The sequence below is a fragment of the Myxocyprinus asiaticus genome, chromosome 6 (assembly GCF_019703515.2).
Source record: "Myxocyprinus asiaticus isolate MX2 ecotype Aquarium Trade chromosome 6, UBuf_Myxa_2, whole genome shotgun sequence".
Lineage (NCBI taxonomy): Eukaryota > Metazoa > Chordata > Actinopteri > Cypriniformes > Catostomidae > Myxocyprinus > Myxocyprinus asiaticus.
In genome coordinates, this window is record NC_059349.1 from 44930144 (window position 1) to 44944247 (window position 14104).

At 36.7% G+C, this 14104-nt stretch overlaps 1 protein-coding gene across 1 annotated transcript in view; it reads right to left on the reverse strand.

Moving 5' to 3' along the window:
- Nucleotides 1-11082, reverse strand: part of LOC127442775 (sodium/potassium-transporting ATPase subunit alpha-2-like) — a 29890-nt gene extending 18808 nt beyond the window's left edge. The window contains exons 1-11 of the mRNA XM_051700953.1: nt 11011-11082; nt 9676-9771; nt 8816-8875; nt 7300-7503; nt 6010-6123; nt 5029-5163; nt 4740-4857; nt 4263-4531; nt 1354-1552; nt 869-978; nt 20-154 (exon numbers count right to left, since the gene is read on the reverse strand). Coding sequence (XP_051556913.1) covers nt 20-154; nt 869-978; nt 1354-1552; nt 4263-4531; nt 4740-4857; nt 5029-5163; nt 6010-6123; nt 7300-7503; nt 8816-8875; nt 9676-9771; nt 11011-11022 — 1452 coding nt within the window. The 5' untranslated portion in view covers nt 11023-11082. The remainder of the gene's footprint in view (nt 1-19; nt 155-868; nt 979-1353; nt 1553-4262; nt 4532-4739; nt 4858-5028; nt 5164-6009; nt 6124-7299; nt 7504-8815; nt 8876-9675; nt 9772-11010) is intronic.
- Between the last annotated feature and the right edge of the window lie 3022 nt (nt 11083-14104).

Below are 14104 nucleotides of genomic sequence, written 5' to 3' on the forward strand. Positions count from 1 at the left end.
GCTTTTTATGTAAATATACCTGGTATTTGTTGGTTGAGTTGAATGGGATTTCCACTACTTTAGGGTTGTTCTGTCTGAGTGTCTGAACGCACCCGGACGAGAGCTCAACACACTTCAACAGAGCAGATTCTGATGCATCACCTGATGTATCCCTCTACAAACAAACAGATACACGTACACACACATAGTCAAAGAGACTTAAGTAAACTATGTACAGAAATAAGTAGAGGAAAAAGAGGTAAAACAGTGTCCTTTAGTGGAGCCCAAATTACAAATCCCTCAAGCCAATTTACTGATACTCTACAGACATAGTTTAGGGTTTTTCCAAAATCTCCAAAAGCAAAACCTAAATTATCAATTGTAACTCCTAAAGCTTTCAAGCTATATCCATCAAACTTGGCACAGAACTTCAGACTTGTTGGCACAGGGTGCATTGTGTTTTCTAACAGATCAGAATAACGGTTTTCGCACAAGGATGTAACCGCATATTCAGAATTGGGTTGGGGGGGGAGTACCCAGTGTAATAATCTAATCATCAACCATGTAAAACCCCATTTCAGTCCCTGTCCCCCTCAATGTCTATTATAGTTGCTGCCCTGTTTTCGCACAGTGGATGATCAAAAATAGGAAAAATCATATGTCTATTTGTCTTTCTGTAAGGTCTGTAAAAACTTTTAAACCTCAAGCTTTAAAAACTTTTTTAAACTTCTAGGCCAGGCATTGTCAAGCCAATATTAAAGTTTGTTTTGTATCTAGTTAACCTTAATATCTTTACAATACAAGAACTGCACACAAATGTACTCAAGATGTTAGGTTTAGTTAAGAGTTAGGGGTTAGGGTGTGTGTGTGTGTGTGTGGTGTATATTACCTTGCTGAAAGGTATGCCCTCTTGTCCAGGTTTGAAGACAGCACGGTTACAGAGTCCAGCCACTCGAGACAGAGAGAACCAGGTAGGAGAGCTTTTATCAAACCCACAGCCTGGACATATACAGTTAAATAGAAAACATTGGGCCTGGTTAGAACATAGTGTTAACCATTACGTTATTTCCACACCAGGGTCAGAAAAATATTCCTGTAATAGATTCCTATGTTTTTTAAATGTAATATCGGAAACATTTCTTAATAAAAAAGTAAATTTTTAACACTATTCCACACTGAATTGTATCCGATAAATCATCTCTCAAACTGTTTTGTTACCTAATTGGTGCTGCTCTGGCAAACCCATTCTCTGAACTTATTGGTTCTGATCATTTTTCCAGACAGTACAGTCATAAGAACTCTTTCTCTTACTTGACTGATGACCTAATCTTGTGCTGTCATTAGATAGATTTGTAGACCTCAAAGCATTCTAACCTGATTGATCCTCGGTGGTGTCAGCCTCATGGATCTGGTTGTCAAACCACATGTGAGCAACTGTCATCCTGTTCTGAGTCAGGGTTCCAGTTTTATCAGAGCAGATGGTAGATGTGGAACCCAGAGTCTCCACAGCCTCAAGATTCTTCACCAGACAGTTCTTACGAGCCATACGTTTTGCAGTTAGAGTCAAACACACCTGAATGAGAGAATGGATTGGATGGAATAAAAAAGATGATACGGTTTTATTGTCTTAAAGGGATAGTTCATCCAAAAATGAAAACAATCTCTCATCATTTACTCACCTTCATGCCATCCCAGCTGTGTATGTCTTTCTTTCTTCTACAGAACACAAACAAAGATTTTTAGAAGAATATTTCAGCTCTGTAGGTCCATACAATGTAAGTGAATGGTGACCAGACCTTTCAAGCTCCAAAAATCACATAAAGGCAGCATAAAAGTAATCCATATGACTCCAGTGGTTAAATCTATGTCTTCAGAAGCGATATAATAGGTGTGAGTGAGAAACAGATCAATATTTAAGTCCTTTTTACTATAGATCATTTTCACTTTCTTTCACATTCTGAAAGTGAAAGTGGAGATTTATAGTAAAAAAGGATTGAAATTTTGATCTGTTTCTCACCCAAATTGATTGGATTACTTCAGAAGACATATATTAAACCACTGGAGCTGTATGGAATACCTTTATGCTGCCTTTATGTGCTTTTTGGAGCTTCAAATGTCTGAAACCATTAACTTGCACTGAAAGGCCCTACAGAGCTATAGAGATATTCTTCTTTAAATCCAGGTTTGGGGAGTAATGGAATACAAGTAATGGGATTACTTATTTAAAATACAAAATATTAGTAACTGTATTCCACTACAGTTACAATTGAAATAGTCAGTAATCAGAATTAGTAATCATTTGTTTTTTTGTTTTGTTTTTTTGTCTGCTTAGTTGAAAACATCCATATAAATGATGAAATCCGAGGAGTGTTTGAACAGCTGTGAAACATTTTTTATGATGTGTTACTTCATATGAGCAGACAGAGGGCACTTTCACACTGTGATGAGTGAAAAGGTGGATATGATGTTGTACTATCATAAGATGATGTTGTTGTGTATACTTGTGTGGGGTTCTGAAGTAAGTTTGGAGCAGCAGAAATAGTTAACTTTGTGTAAACTGACATGTGAACACTTAGCTTTATGCTAAGCTAAAATGCTAATTCTAGCCTTTTTACATGCACCTCTTACCAAGCATGATTATTTTTTCCTGTCAAGAAAATGAATATTAGATGATTAAAAAATTAAGGCAAAGATGTCCTACAAAAATCTTTTTTGTATTGTTTTTCTGTAAAACTTTCAACACTGCATAAGATGTTTTTATTTCCAGATAATTAATTAATTTATATATATATATATATATATATATATATATATATATATATATATATATGTATAATTATTATTTTTATTTTTTTTTCTCCCAATTTGGAATGCCCAATTCCCAATGTGCTTTTAAGTCCTCGTGGTCACGTAGTGATCCCCCTCAGTACGGGTGGCGGAGGACGAATCCCAGTTGCTTCCGCGTCTGAGACCGTCAACCCTCGCATCTTATCACGTGGCTTGTTGAGCGTGTTGCCACGGAGACATAGCGCTCAACTCACCACGTGTCCCACCGAGAACTAACCACATTATAGCGACCACGAGGAGTTTACCCCATGTTACTCTACCCTCCCTAGCAACCGGACCAATTTGGTTGCTTAGGAGATCTGGCTGGAGTCACTCAGCACGCACTGGGATTCGAACTAGCGAGCTAGCGAACTCCAGGGATGGTAGCCAGCGTATTTTACCACTGTATGTATAATTTTTATCCCCTTTTCTCCCAATTTTGAATGCTCAATTCCCACTACTTAGTAGGTCCTTGTGGTGGCACGGTTACTCACCTCAACCTGGATGGCGGTGGACAAGTCTCAGTTGCCTCCATTTCTGAGACCATCAGTCCACGCATCTTATCACGTGGCTCGCTGTGCATGACACCGCAGAGACTCCCAGCATGTGGAGGCTCATGCTACTCTCCGCAATCCACGCACAACTTACCATGCACCCCATTGAGAGCGAGAACCCCTAATTGTGACCACAAGGAAGTTACCCCTAGTGATTCTACCCTCCCTAGCAACCGGGCCAATTTGGTTGCTTAGGAGACCTGGCTGGAGCCACTCAGCAAGCCCTGGATTCGAACTCGCGACACCAGGGGTGGTAGTCAGCGTCAACACCAGATAATTTATTTTTAATATAAGTGTATTTTGTCTTAGTGTACTGGCAGATTTTTTTTTCACTTGTTATTAACTTGTTTATAGTCAAAACAAGTGAAAAACTCTGCCAGTGCTGAAGAAGTAATCCAAAGTATTTAGATTACGTTACTGACCTTGAGTAATCTATCGGAATATGTTACAAATTACAGTTAGCAACATGTTGTGACGAGGAGGAGGGCGTGGCTGGGTCGTGATGGAGCACGGCCAGTGCTGAATCAGCTGATCAGTGGGAAAATGAGATAAAGGGCAGCCAGAGATGCCGGTTCGAGAGAGAGAGAGAGATGCACGCGGCCGTGCTGCATGTTTGTTTATGTTGGTTTTAAGTTGAGTTTGACATTAAAACTTTATGTTTACTGTCCCGCCTCCTCCTTGCCCATCCTTATACTGTTACACATGTATTTTGTGATCTGTAGTTGAATACATTTTAAAAGCAACCCTCCAAAACTCATTAAAATCTTTGCTTGTGTTCAGCAGAAGAAAGAAAGTCATACACATCTGGGATGGCACAAAAGTGAGTAAATGATGAGAGAATTTTCATTTTTGGGTGAAATATTACTTTAAGGGAGATAATCATATGCTTGTGTGTTCTCTCACAGTGACAGTAGCAAGCAGGCCCTCGGGAACATTGGCAACAATGATGCCGATGAGAAAGACGACAGCCTCCAGCCAGGTGTAGCCAAGAATGAGCGACAGGATGAAGAAGGACACGCCCAGGAAGATGGCCACACCCGTAATGATATGAATGAAGTGCTCGATCTCCATGTTGATGGGTGTCTGACCCACTTCCAGACCCGACGCCAGAGTCGCAATGCGACCCATCACTGTACGATCGCCTGTGGCGATCACAATACCATGGGCTGTGCCTACACACACACACAAATAAACAAATTAATGTGTGAAAATTATTTTAGAGTAAGAGAGCTCAAAGAGTGAACAAAACAAAACACAAATAACAAAACACAACAAAGCAAAAAAAAACAAAAAACAAAACACAAAACAAAAAAACTAAATAACAAGAATACATTTATGAATGAATGAATGAACGAACGAATGAATGAAGAAGACACTGACCCTCGACACAGTTGGTGGAGAAGAAGCTGATGTTTCTGGTCTCCAGGGGATTTTCATGTGTGAACTCTGGAGAACGGGTCTGAGGTTCTGACTCTCCGGTGAGAGAGGAGTTATCCACCTGTGAGAAAGACAGACAGAGAGGAGGTTGAGAGGAAAGGAGCAGATGCTTTCTTTTTGAATGAGTATCTCAGTTCTGTTATACAGACTCGCTGCTGTTACCAAGCTATCTACCATTATCACATTGTCGATCTATGTATATTTCGCTCACTCTCTTTCCCTCTCTCTCTACCTTGCAGCTGCTTGAGGAGATGATCCGAAGGTCTGCTGGGATTCTGTCTCCACCCTTGATCTCCACCAGATCTCCCTGAACCACCTCCACTGCATTTATCTGAATCTTTTCACCCTCACGAATCACCAAAGCTTGCTGAGCAAGAAAGAAGAAAAGAAAGAAAGAAATACTTCTAAAATCAAGGAATTTAAACATACTGAAACTTGATGACAATTTAAAAATGAGTTGTGAGTTATTTATATTTGTAGTTATTATTTTGGGAGAGGTCCTCATTGCAGCTAGCAGAGTATCTGCACAAGAAACAGTTTGTAATGTATAGCCTGCACTATTAATGACATGCATGTATATCTGTGTGAGTATATTTATTTGTAGACTACATAGTTTTATTTCATGTTTTTATTTATTTTATAGACCATTACTACGTAATTGAATGCTTGCTTAAATATAGAGCAAGGCTTGAATGCAGAAAGAGTGCAGGTGTTGGCATAAGCTTTCTTTTATAAGTTAAGAGGGATTTACATGAATTTATATAAATCATACAGTGGATTTTTAAAAATTACTTTATTTATTTATTTATTTATTTTTTACAATCGGTTACATGCTTTTCTCAATACCTAGTACATATTTTCAAAACTCTGCATGTATTTTGTGATTCGTTTAATGTAATATGCACTGCAGTGTATCTTGAACATCCTGTACATTTTTGTAAATGTTGGTTTCTGAAAAGATAACTCTGTTAAGTGTTCGCAAAAAGGGAGCAGATTTCGGAGTATTGAGAAAAGCATGTAACCAATTGTTTAAAAAAAAAAAAAAAAAAAAGATTAACATGGATTTATATAAATTATATATAACTTCTCAATTATTTGTTTGTTACTGGAATATTCATGAAGGTTTTATACCATCTTATCTTTATTTTAAAAGGTAATGCTCCTAATGTTCTCCATTTAGGTTTATGAATCACATTGATAATACCATACTGACCTGAGGCACCATGTTTTTGAAAGACTCCATGATCCTGGAGCTTTTGGCTTCTTGATAATAGGAGAAGCAGCCAGTTATAATGACCACTGCAGAAAGCACCACACCCAGATACAACTGCAGTAAAACAGAGAGAGAGAGAGAGAGAGAGAGAGAGAGACAGACAGACAGACAGACAGATAGATAGATATGGGAAAGTTTTGATTAAGCAGGTGAGTTTAACTGCTACATTTTAATTAAGCAGGTTCAGACCCTTTAACTCGTATATACTGTCATAGGCCGTAAACTAAATAATGTAAATAAATAGAGAAATTCTGATGTTAAAAACTTAAAGAGCAAACACAGATAAATAAAACTTAACTACACACTTTCATTTATCACTGACCCTAAACTGTCCAGCGAGCAGCTGGGAGTCCAGTCCATAAACTTGGGTTCATTCATCATACTGGATATGGGGCACCAAAAGGTAAATGCATCGAACTCATTCGCCAAAAATGCGAACTGCAGATTTCAATTGTGCTCTGGTGAAGTGAGACCAATTTAACTGATCATTTTTGTTGTTGATTTTGTTTTTTAATCAGCTTAGCTATATGGATTTTTAGAAAACTTATAAGGCCACATGCCAATAGATTTGTAAACTGATATTTAGAGTGAACCTAACAGATGCACAGGTGTTTACTTCACATACGGACAAACATATGGGTAGTTTTACAGCTTGTTGTGATATTTAAATGTTGTTTATCAAGTGTGACTAATTGGTGTCATCAGGATCTCCCAGGCTTGGCTCGACTCAATGAACAAATGGCATTTTTAAATATGAATTCTCACATAATATTACTCTCACATTTAACTAAAAAATTTTTTAAATGCATAAAAGCCACTCTATCTAATCTATGACACCTCAGGCATAGTCACACTGACAACTATTCTCTAATGCTCATACTTTTGCTGTGAGATTTGTTTACTTGTTAATTCATTGTTTACCTAAAACAAATATCAAAATAAATAATAATAATAAATGAACAAAATATATAATGTTTCTGTAAAACATTTTTCCTTAAAGTACCCCACCCCAAACTAGCATTATTGGTTGAGTAAATGTTGGGCTGGTCGGATGCTCAAAAAAAAAAAAAGAGCAGGGAGGGTTGGTGGGGGGCTGGATCAGCCTATGAATGACTTAAAGTACTCTCTAGCAAGGACAGAAGAAAGTATTTTAACTTACTAATACTTTTAATCTTAATTGCTAGTTTAAACCCCTCTCATTCTTATTGGTTGAGTTGTAAACAGACTCACGTTGTCATTGACAGGTTCTTCCACAGTGGCCGCCTGAATACTGTATGCAAAAAAGCAAAGTATGGCACCAATCCACAGCAGGATGGAGAATCCTCCAAACAGCTGTTTACAGAACTTCACCCACTCTGGCGTGGTGGGCGGCGGGGTCAGTGCATTTGGACCATCACGGGCCAGAATTTCTATCACTCTCTTATGGGTCAAACCCTGATGGTGGAAAGAGATAAAGTTACCAAAGATTCCCTGCAGCAACTCTGAAGACCAATAGAAGTAGTGTTTTTAAGGTCACTAAAAATCTTATTCTCAACTAAATTATTATTTGCATATTCTTACATGCTAATTAATCAAAAATGGCTCATAAATCTACAGAAACTAAAGAATGTTGTTGATCAACAGCTAAAAAATGGGGTGGAGTTTGCCTTAAAGCCTCCTGTAGTTGCAAGTGAGCAAGATGGTGTTAGATTCAAGCCTATCAAATGGAAAATAGCCTGAAATTGTTCATGACAAATGTATTTATTTAAATAAAGCTTAAAGGGATAGTTCACACAAACATAAAAATTATCTCATCATTTTCTCACCCTCATGCGATGACAGATGTGTATGACTTTCTTTCTTCTGCAGAACACAAACAAAGATTTTTAGAAGAATATCTCAGCTCTGTTGGTCCATATAATGAAAATGAATGGTGACCAGCACTATGAAGGTCTAAAAAGCACATAAAGGCAGCATAAAAGTAATCCATACGACTCCAGAGGTTCAACCTTATCTTTAGGAGCGATATGATAAGTGTGGGTGAGAAACGGATAAATATTTAAGTCCTTTTTTTTACCATAAGCATTTTTTGTGCATATCGCCACCTACTGGGCAGGGAGGAGAATTTATAGTAAAAAAAAAGGACTTAAAAATTGATCTGTTTCTCACCCACACCTATCATATCACTTCTGAAGACATGGATTTTACCACTGGAGTCGTATGGATTACATTTATGCTGCCTTTATGTGCTCTTTGGACCTTCAAAGGTCTGGTCACCATTCACTTGCACTGAATGGTCTTCCAGAGCTGAGATATTCTTCTAAAAATCTTAATCTGTATTTATCAGAAGAAAGAAAGTCATACACATCTGGGATAACATGAGGGTGAGTAAATGATGAGAACATTTTCATTTTTGGATAAACTATCCCTTTAATAGATTAAATTATGTCAGTATATATTTCAAAATCATGTCTTCTTACTCATACTTTTCTTAAAAATGGCACACACTGAAGCTCTGTTGTAGCTGAAAATGTTTAGCCATGCTAATTTTCTATGATGTCTGAAAGTGTTCAGAAAATGGCATTAATGTAATTAATGTTTTAAGGATGCTCAGTTTAAGAGATGTTTTAGTCCTTTGAAATGCAGATTATTGGTTGTGTTATAAGCAGAAGGCTGTGAGCTTGAATGTGCTGGTGGGTAAAATGTCATCACAATAAAAAAAAAATTGTTTTAGTAAATGTCGAGGGTCAAAGTTAAGGTGACTCACTCTGGTAAGGTCAACTCCATAACGAGCGCTGATCTCGTCAAGAGACAGCTTATGATCATTCTGTAGAAACACACAGGTACACAAATCAAACATAAGGCAATAATGTGTGTTTTTCAATTAGTTTAATCATCAAAATAGATTACATTCTTAAAGGGATAGTTCACCCAAAAATGAAAATTTTCTCATCATTTACTCACCCTCATGCCAATCCAGATTTGAATGAATTTTTAAAAGAATATTTCAGCTCTATTAGTCCTTACAATGCAAGTGAATGGTGACCAGACCTTTCAAGCTCCAAAAATCACATAAAGGCCACATAAACGCAATCCATATGACTCTGGTGGTTTAATCCATATCTTTAGAAGTGATATGATAGGTGTAGGTGAGAAATAGATACATTTTTAAGTCCTTTTTTTTGCCATAAATCTCCACTTTAACTTTCAAAATGTATAAGAATGTGAAAGTGGAGATTTATAGTAAAAAGGATTAAATATTTTTCTGTTTCTCACCAACACCTAATATCACTTCTGAAGATATGGATTTAAACACTGGAGTCATGTAGATTACTTTTATGCTGCCTTTATGTGCTTTTTGGACCTTCAAAGTTTTGGTCACTATTCACTTGCATTGTATGGACCTACAGAGATATTCTTCTAAAAATCTTGTGTTCAGCAGAAGAAAGAAAGTCATACACATCTGGGTTGGCATGAGGGTGAGTAAATAATGAGAGAATTTTTGGGTGAACTATCCCTTTAAGGACATGATTTCTAATGAACATCTCTCACACTCTTTTATATGATTGTTCACACTTACTGACATTAGACACATGTTCCCTACAGACACAAAAATTAACTTCTTACCAGTGACACCTCTTTCTTCAGCTCATCTAAATCTTTCTCTTTCATCTTTCTCCTTCCTCCTGTTTGAGCAGCCTCAGGGCTGCCTTCATGTCCGTACTGATACAGAGATTTAGAGAGGGGACAGATGGAGAGAGAAATTAAGAGGATCTTTTACAGTTTCTGAAGAAATTGTAAGTGGAGGCTGCGAATTTTGCACAGGCACCACTTACAATTTCTTCCATGATATTTGACAGTGTAATCAGTGAGTGTGCTTCAGCATGTAAGGAGTGGTCGGATCATCTAACACAGTCTACTATGTGCATGCTTTGGCAAGAAATGTGTGCTGTGTGCTGACACACTAGATACTGAGGAACAGGGTGTTATGGACATCACCTGACCCTGTCACTCTCGATCAGCTGTGAATAAATGTGTGTGTGTGAGAAACACATGTACAGACAGAACAGCATGTGGACCAGAGAGAAGATCATACATTACCCTTTCTATCAGGTCTATTTTCTAATAAATTCCTTTCTATTATAACAAGTTAAACTTCGGCCAGCCTAATCTATAATTTATAATCACAATTATAACCCTAAGCAGGAGTAGAGACACAGTACATTATCAGGATATCAGTCAAATAACATAATCATATACATTTTTGACAACATAGACTAAAACTAAGCTCATTTCACAACATTACAAAATGTTATAAAATCAGAAGCTCCTACCAGGGTGAATCTCACCAAAATTATCAAGAATTTTTTTGGGTCATATTTCACCCCCAAACCATAAGAATATAATCTAAAATTATTTTATGTAAGAAAGTGGATCATATTTAGGACAGTTAAGAAATTTTTCATTATAATTTTTTTTTTTTTTTTTTGTGTGCACATTTTCTGCTGAAATTCTCATTATTGTAATGCAAAAAATCTAATTCTCAATACTGCAATGCAGGGAAAATGTAAATATAATTTAAACTGGAAAGTATACATCCTGGTAGAATGCAGGTTTTAAAAAAAAAAAAAAATTATCCGAATGGTTCTAAAAACAGGCTTTATGTTTTTTTTTTAAGAAAAATATGCAATATATATACAGTATTGATATGTTTAATACTAAATAAATATGAAATTTCTTTAAAGAGATTTACCCTCCAACACTTTTTCTAAGATGAATCTTTCTCACACAAACACAAACTCCTATACAATCAGAATGTATTCATAAGAAATGTCTGTGATACTAACCCAATACAATATTTAAGTGTGCATGACACTAATAACAATGTGTGACCATGAAAGTTGAACAGAGAACAATTGATAGAAAGAATAACTGATGAAGCACACAGGAAGAAACACTCACCCCTTTCCCCATGTTCACTGATAATGAATAACCGATGTACAGATCTCACCCACTCTTTCCTCACACGTGTGGAATACACTGGTGGCTTTTTTTGGAGGTAACATACCCTCTTCTCCACCTGGTAAAAACACACACACTCACACACACTCTCTCCACACACACACACACACACACACACACACACACACACACACACACACACACACACACACACACAAACAGCCTCTTCTCTCTCCCCCATTTGTGCCTCAGGGTAACCCGAAGCTTACTTCCCACCCTCTGCCCTTACACACACACACACTCTTCATGCCATGGCAAAGGAAATCTGTGTATCTGCACCTGCTACCAATTGCCCCTCTCTCTTTCTCTCAAACACACTTATTATAATAAGTTATTTTTTGCCCATTTTTAGGGCAGGAGAATTAGTAGCTGAATTCTCCATCATCATGATCTGTACATGCTGATCTGGCTTCAGGGTTTGTTTGACATCTAAATCAAGTCTTGAGACCAGGAACTACAGTACAACTGCCGTCAACGTCTCCGCTAGATGCATTAAAGGGATAGTCCACCCAAAAATGAAAATTCTATCATCATTTACTCACCCTCATGCCATCCCATGTGCATGACTTTCTCTCTTCTGCTGATCACAAATGAAGATTTTTAGAAGAATATCTCAGCTCTTTAGGTCCTTTCAATGCAAGTGAATGGTGACCAGTACTTTCAGCTCCAAAAATCACATAAAGGCAGCATAAAAATAATCCATATGACTCCAGTGGTTAAATCAATGTCTTTAGAAGCAATATGATAGGTGTGGGTGAGAAACAGATTAAAAACTCCTTTTTTACCATAAATCGCCACTATCACTTTCACATTCTGAAAGAATAAACCAAGTAAAAGTTTCAGAAAGTGAAAGTGGAGATTTATAGTAAAAAAAGATTTAAATATTGATCTTTTTCACACCTAAATCGATTGCATAGCTTCAAGGAATAGTTCACCCAAAAATGAATATTCTCTCATTATTCACTTACCCTGATTCTATCCCAGATGTGTATGACTGTCTGTCTTCAGCAGGACACAAATGAAGATGTTTAAAAGAAGATAGAGCTCTGTCAGGTCCTTATAATGGAAGTACATGGTTCCAGCACTTCGATGGTCCAAAAGTCATATTTAGGCAGCATAAAAGTAATCCACGCAACTCCAGTCGATCAATGAATATCTTCTGAAGCGAATCGATGCGTTTATGTAAGAAACAAGTTGATAATTAAAATGTTTTTAACTTTAAATCAGCGCTTCCAACCAGGGCTCTGATGTGGTTTGAAATGGCTGAACTCTCACGTGACGTGCATTGTTCTGTTGTAAATAAGTGCCACTTCAGATAAGTGAACTCGCCAACGCGCATACGTCACGCTTTGCATAACGTTTTAATTATCTATTTATTTTTTACACAAATGTATCAGTTTGCTTCAGAAGACATTCATCGATTGACTGGAGTCGTGTGGATTACTTTTATAATGCCTAAATATGACTTTTGGACTGTCAAAGTGCTGGCACCCGTGTGCTTCCATTGTAAGGACCTGACAGAGCTCCTTCTTCTAAAAATCTTCATTTGTGTTCTGCTGAAAAGACAGTCATACACATCTGGGATGGCATCAAGTGAATAATTTAAATTTTTGGGTGAACTATTCCTTTCAGAAGACATATTAAACCAGTTGAGTCATATGGGTTGCTTTTATGCTGCCTTTATGTGATTTTTGGAGCTTAAAAGGTCTGGTCACCATTCACTTAAATTGTATGGACCTACAGAGCTGAAATATTCTTCTAAAAATCTTAATTTGTGTTCAGCAGAAGAAAGTCATACACATCTGGGAAAGCATGAGCTAATGATGAGAGAATTTACAATTTTGGGTGAACTATCCCTTTAAGAACTGAACCTTAAAGAGAGCAGATGTACTCATGACCCCTGCTGTGCCTGGGAGCGATACTCCACTGACATAAAAATCAGAAATAGATCATGTGTACTTCACGTTGTACATAATTCATTAATACTGTAGAGTTTGGACATATTTCACTTTGTTGTGTAAAACTTAGCAGGCAAACAGTGTACTCTACATATGCTGTTGAGTGACTTATTCAATAATCAGTATTAAGGATACTACATACTGAACTTAGTTACGTTATTTGATAGATTTGATTTAAATGTCAAAAATTAAAACATTTAAATCATTCATTAATATAATGTGAATATCAGCCAATTTGCATGTTCTCTTTCATCAACATTACATTTTGACAGGTTATATAGATTTAGCTTTTTCTTCTATTTATTTTGTTTTTTAATGAAACAACATGCTTTAACTATACATAGCTTTAGCTTTTTGTTCTTTATGCATTTTCTGAGCAAATGCAGATCTTATCTTTGTCCATCAATTTCTGTTCAACCTAATTATGCTGTCACATTTCCCTATTAAAAAGAATGATTTGATTGAACATTCTAACATTTAACGCTGAAACATTTTGAATGAATGCCACAAAGCATGTTTTGAAAAAGTATTACATGCAATATTAAATAACATTCTACTCAGTTACAGTATCTATTCAAATCTATTCAATACAACATTTTAAAATCAAATTAGTTGATCTTACTTAAAACATTTTAAGGCAATTAGTTTGCATTTAATAAGTAAACTTATTTGGCTCAAGTAAAGTGAACTATTTAAGAACAAATAAGTTGTAACAAGTAGACTTAACTCATATATGTGATTAAAGATTCATTATTTTTATTTAATTATTTAAATAATATGCATTATACAGTATAAGTTATACAGTGTAAGAAATTATTACTGGGCTCTATTACCGTAGGTTTGTTTTTGATTATAATTATCACACATTTGCAGTGAAATTCTCTTTTTTCACATATCCCAGCCAAGCTGGGGTCTGAATGCAGGGTCAGCCATGTTACAGCACCCCTGGAGCAGATAGGGTCAAGAGTCTTGCTCAAGGACCCAACAGTGGCATCTTGGCAGTGCTGGGGCTGGAACCCCTGACCTTCTGATCAATAACCCAGAGCCTTAACCGCTGAGCCACCACTGCCCTGAAT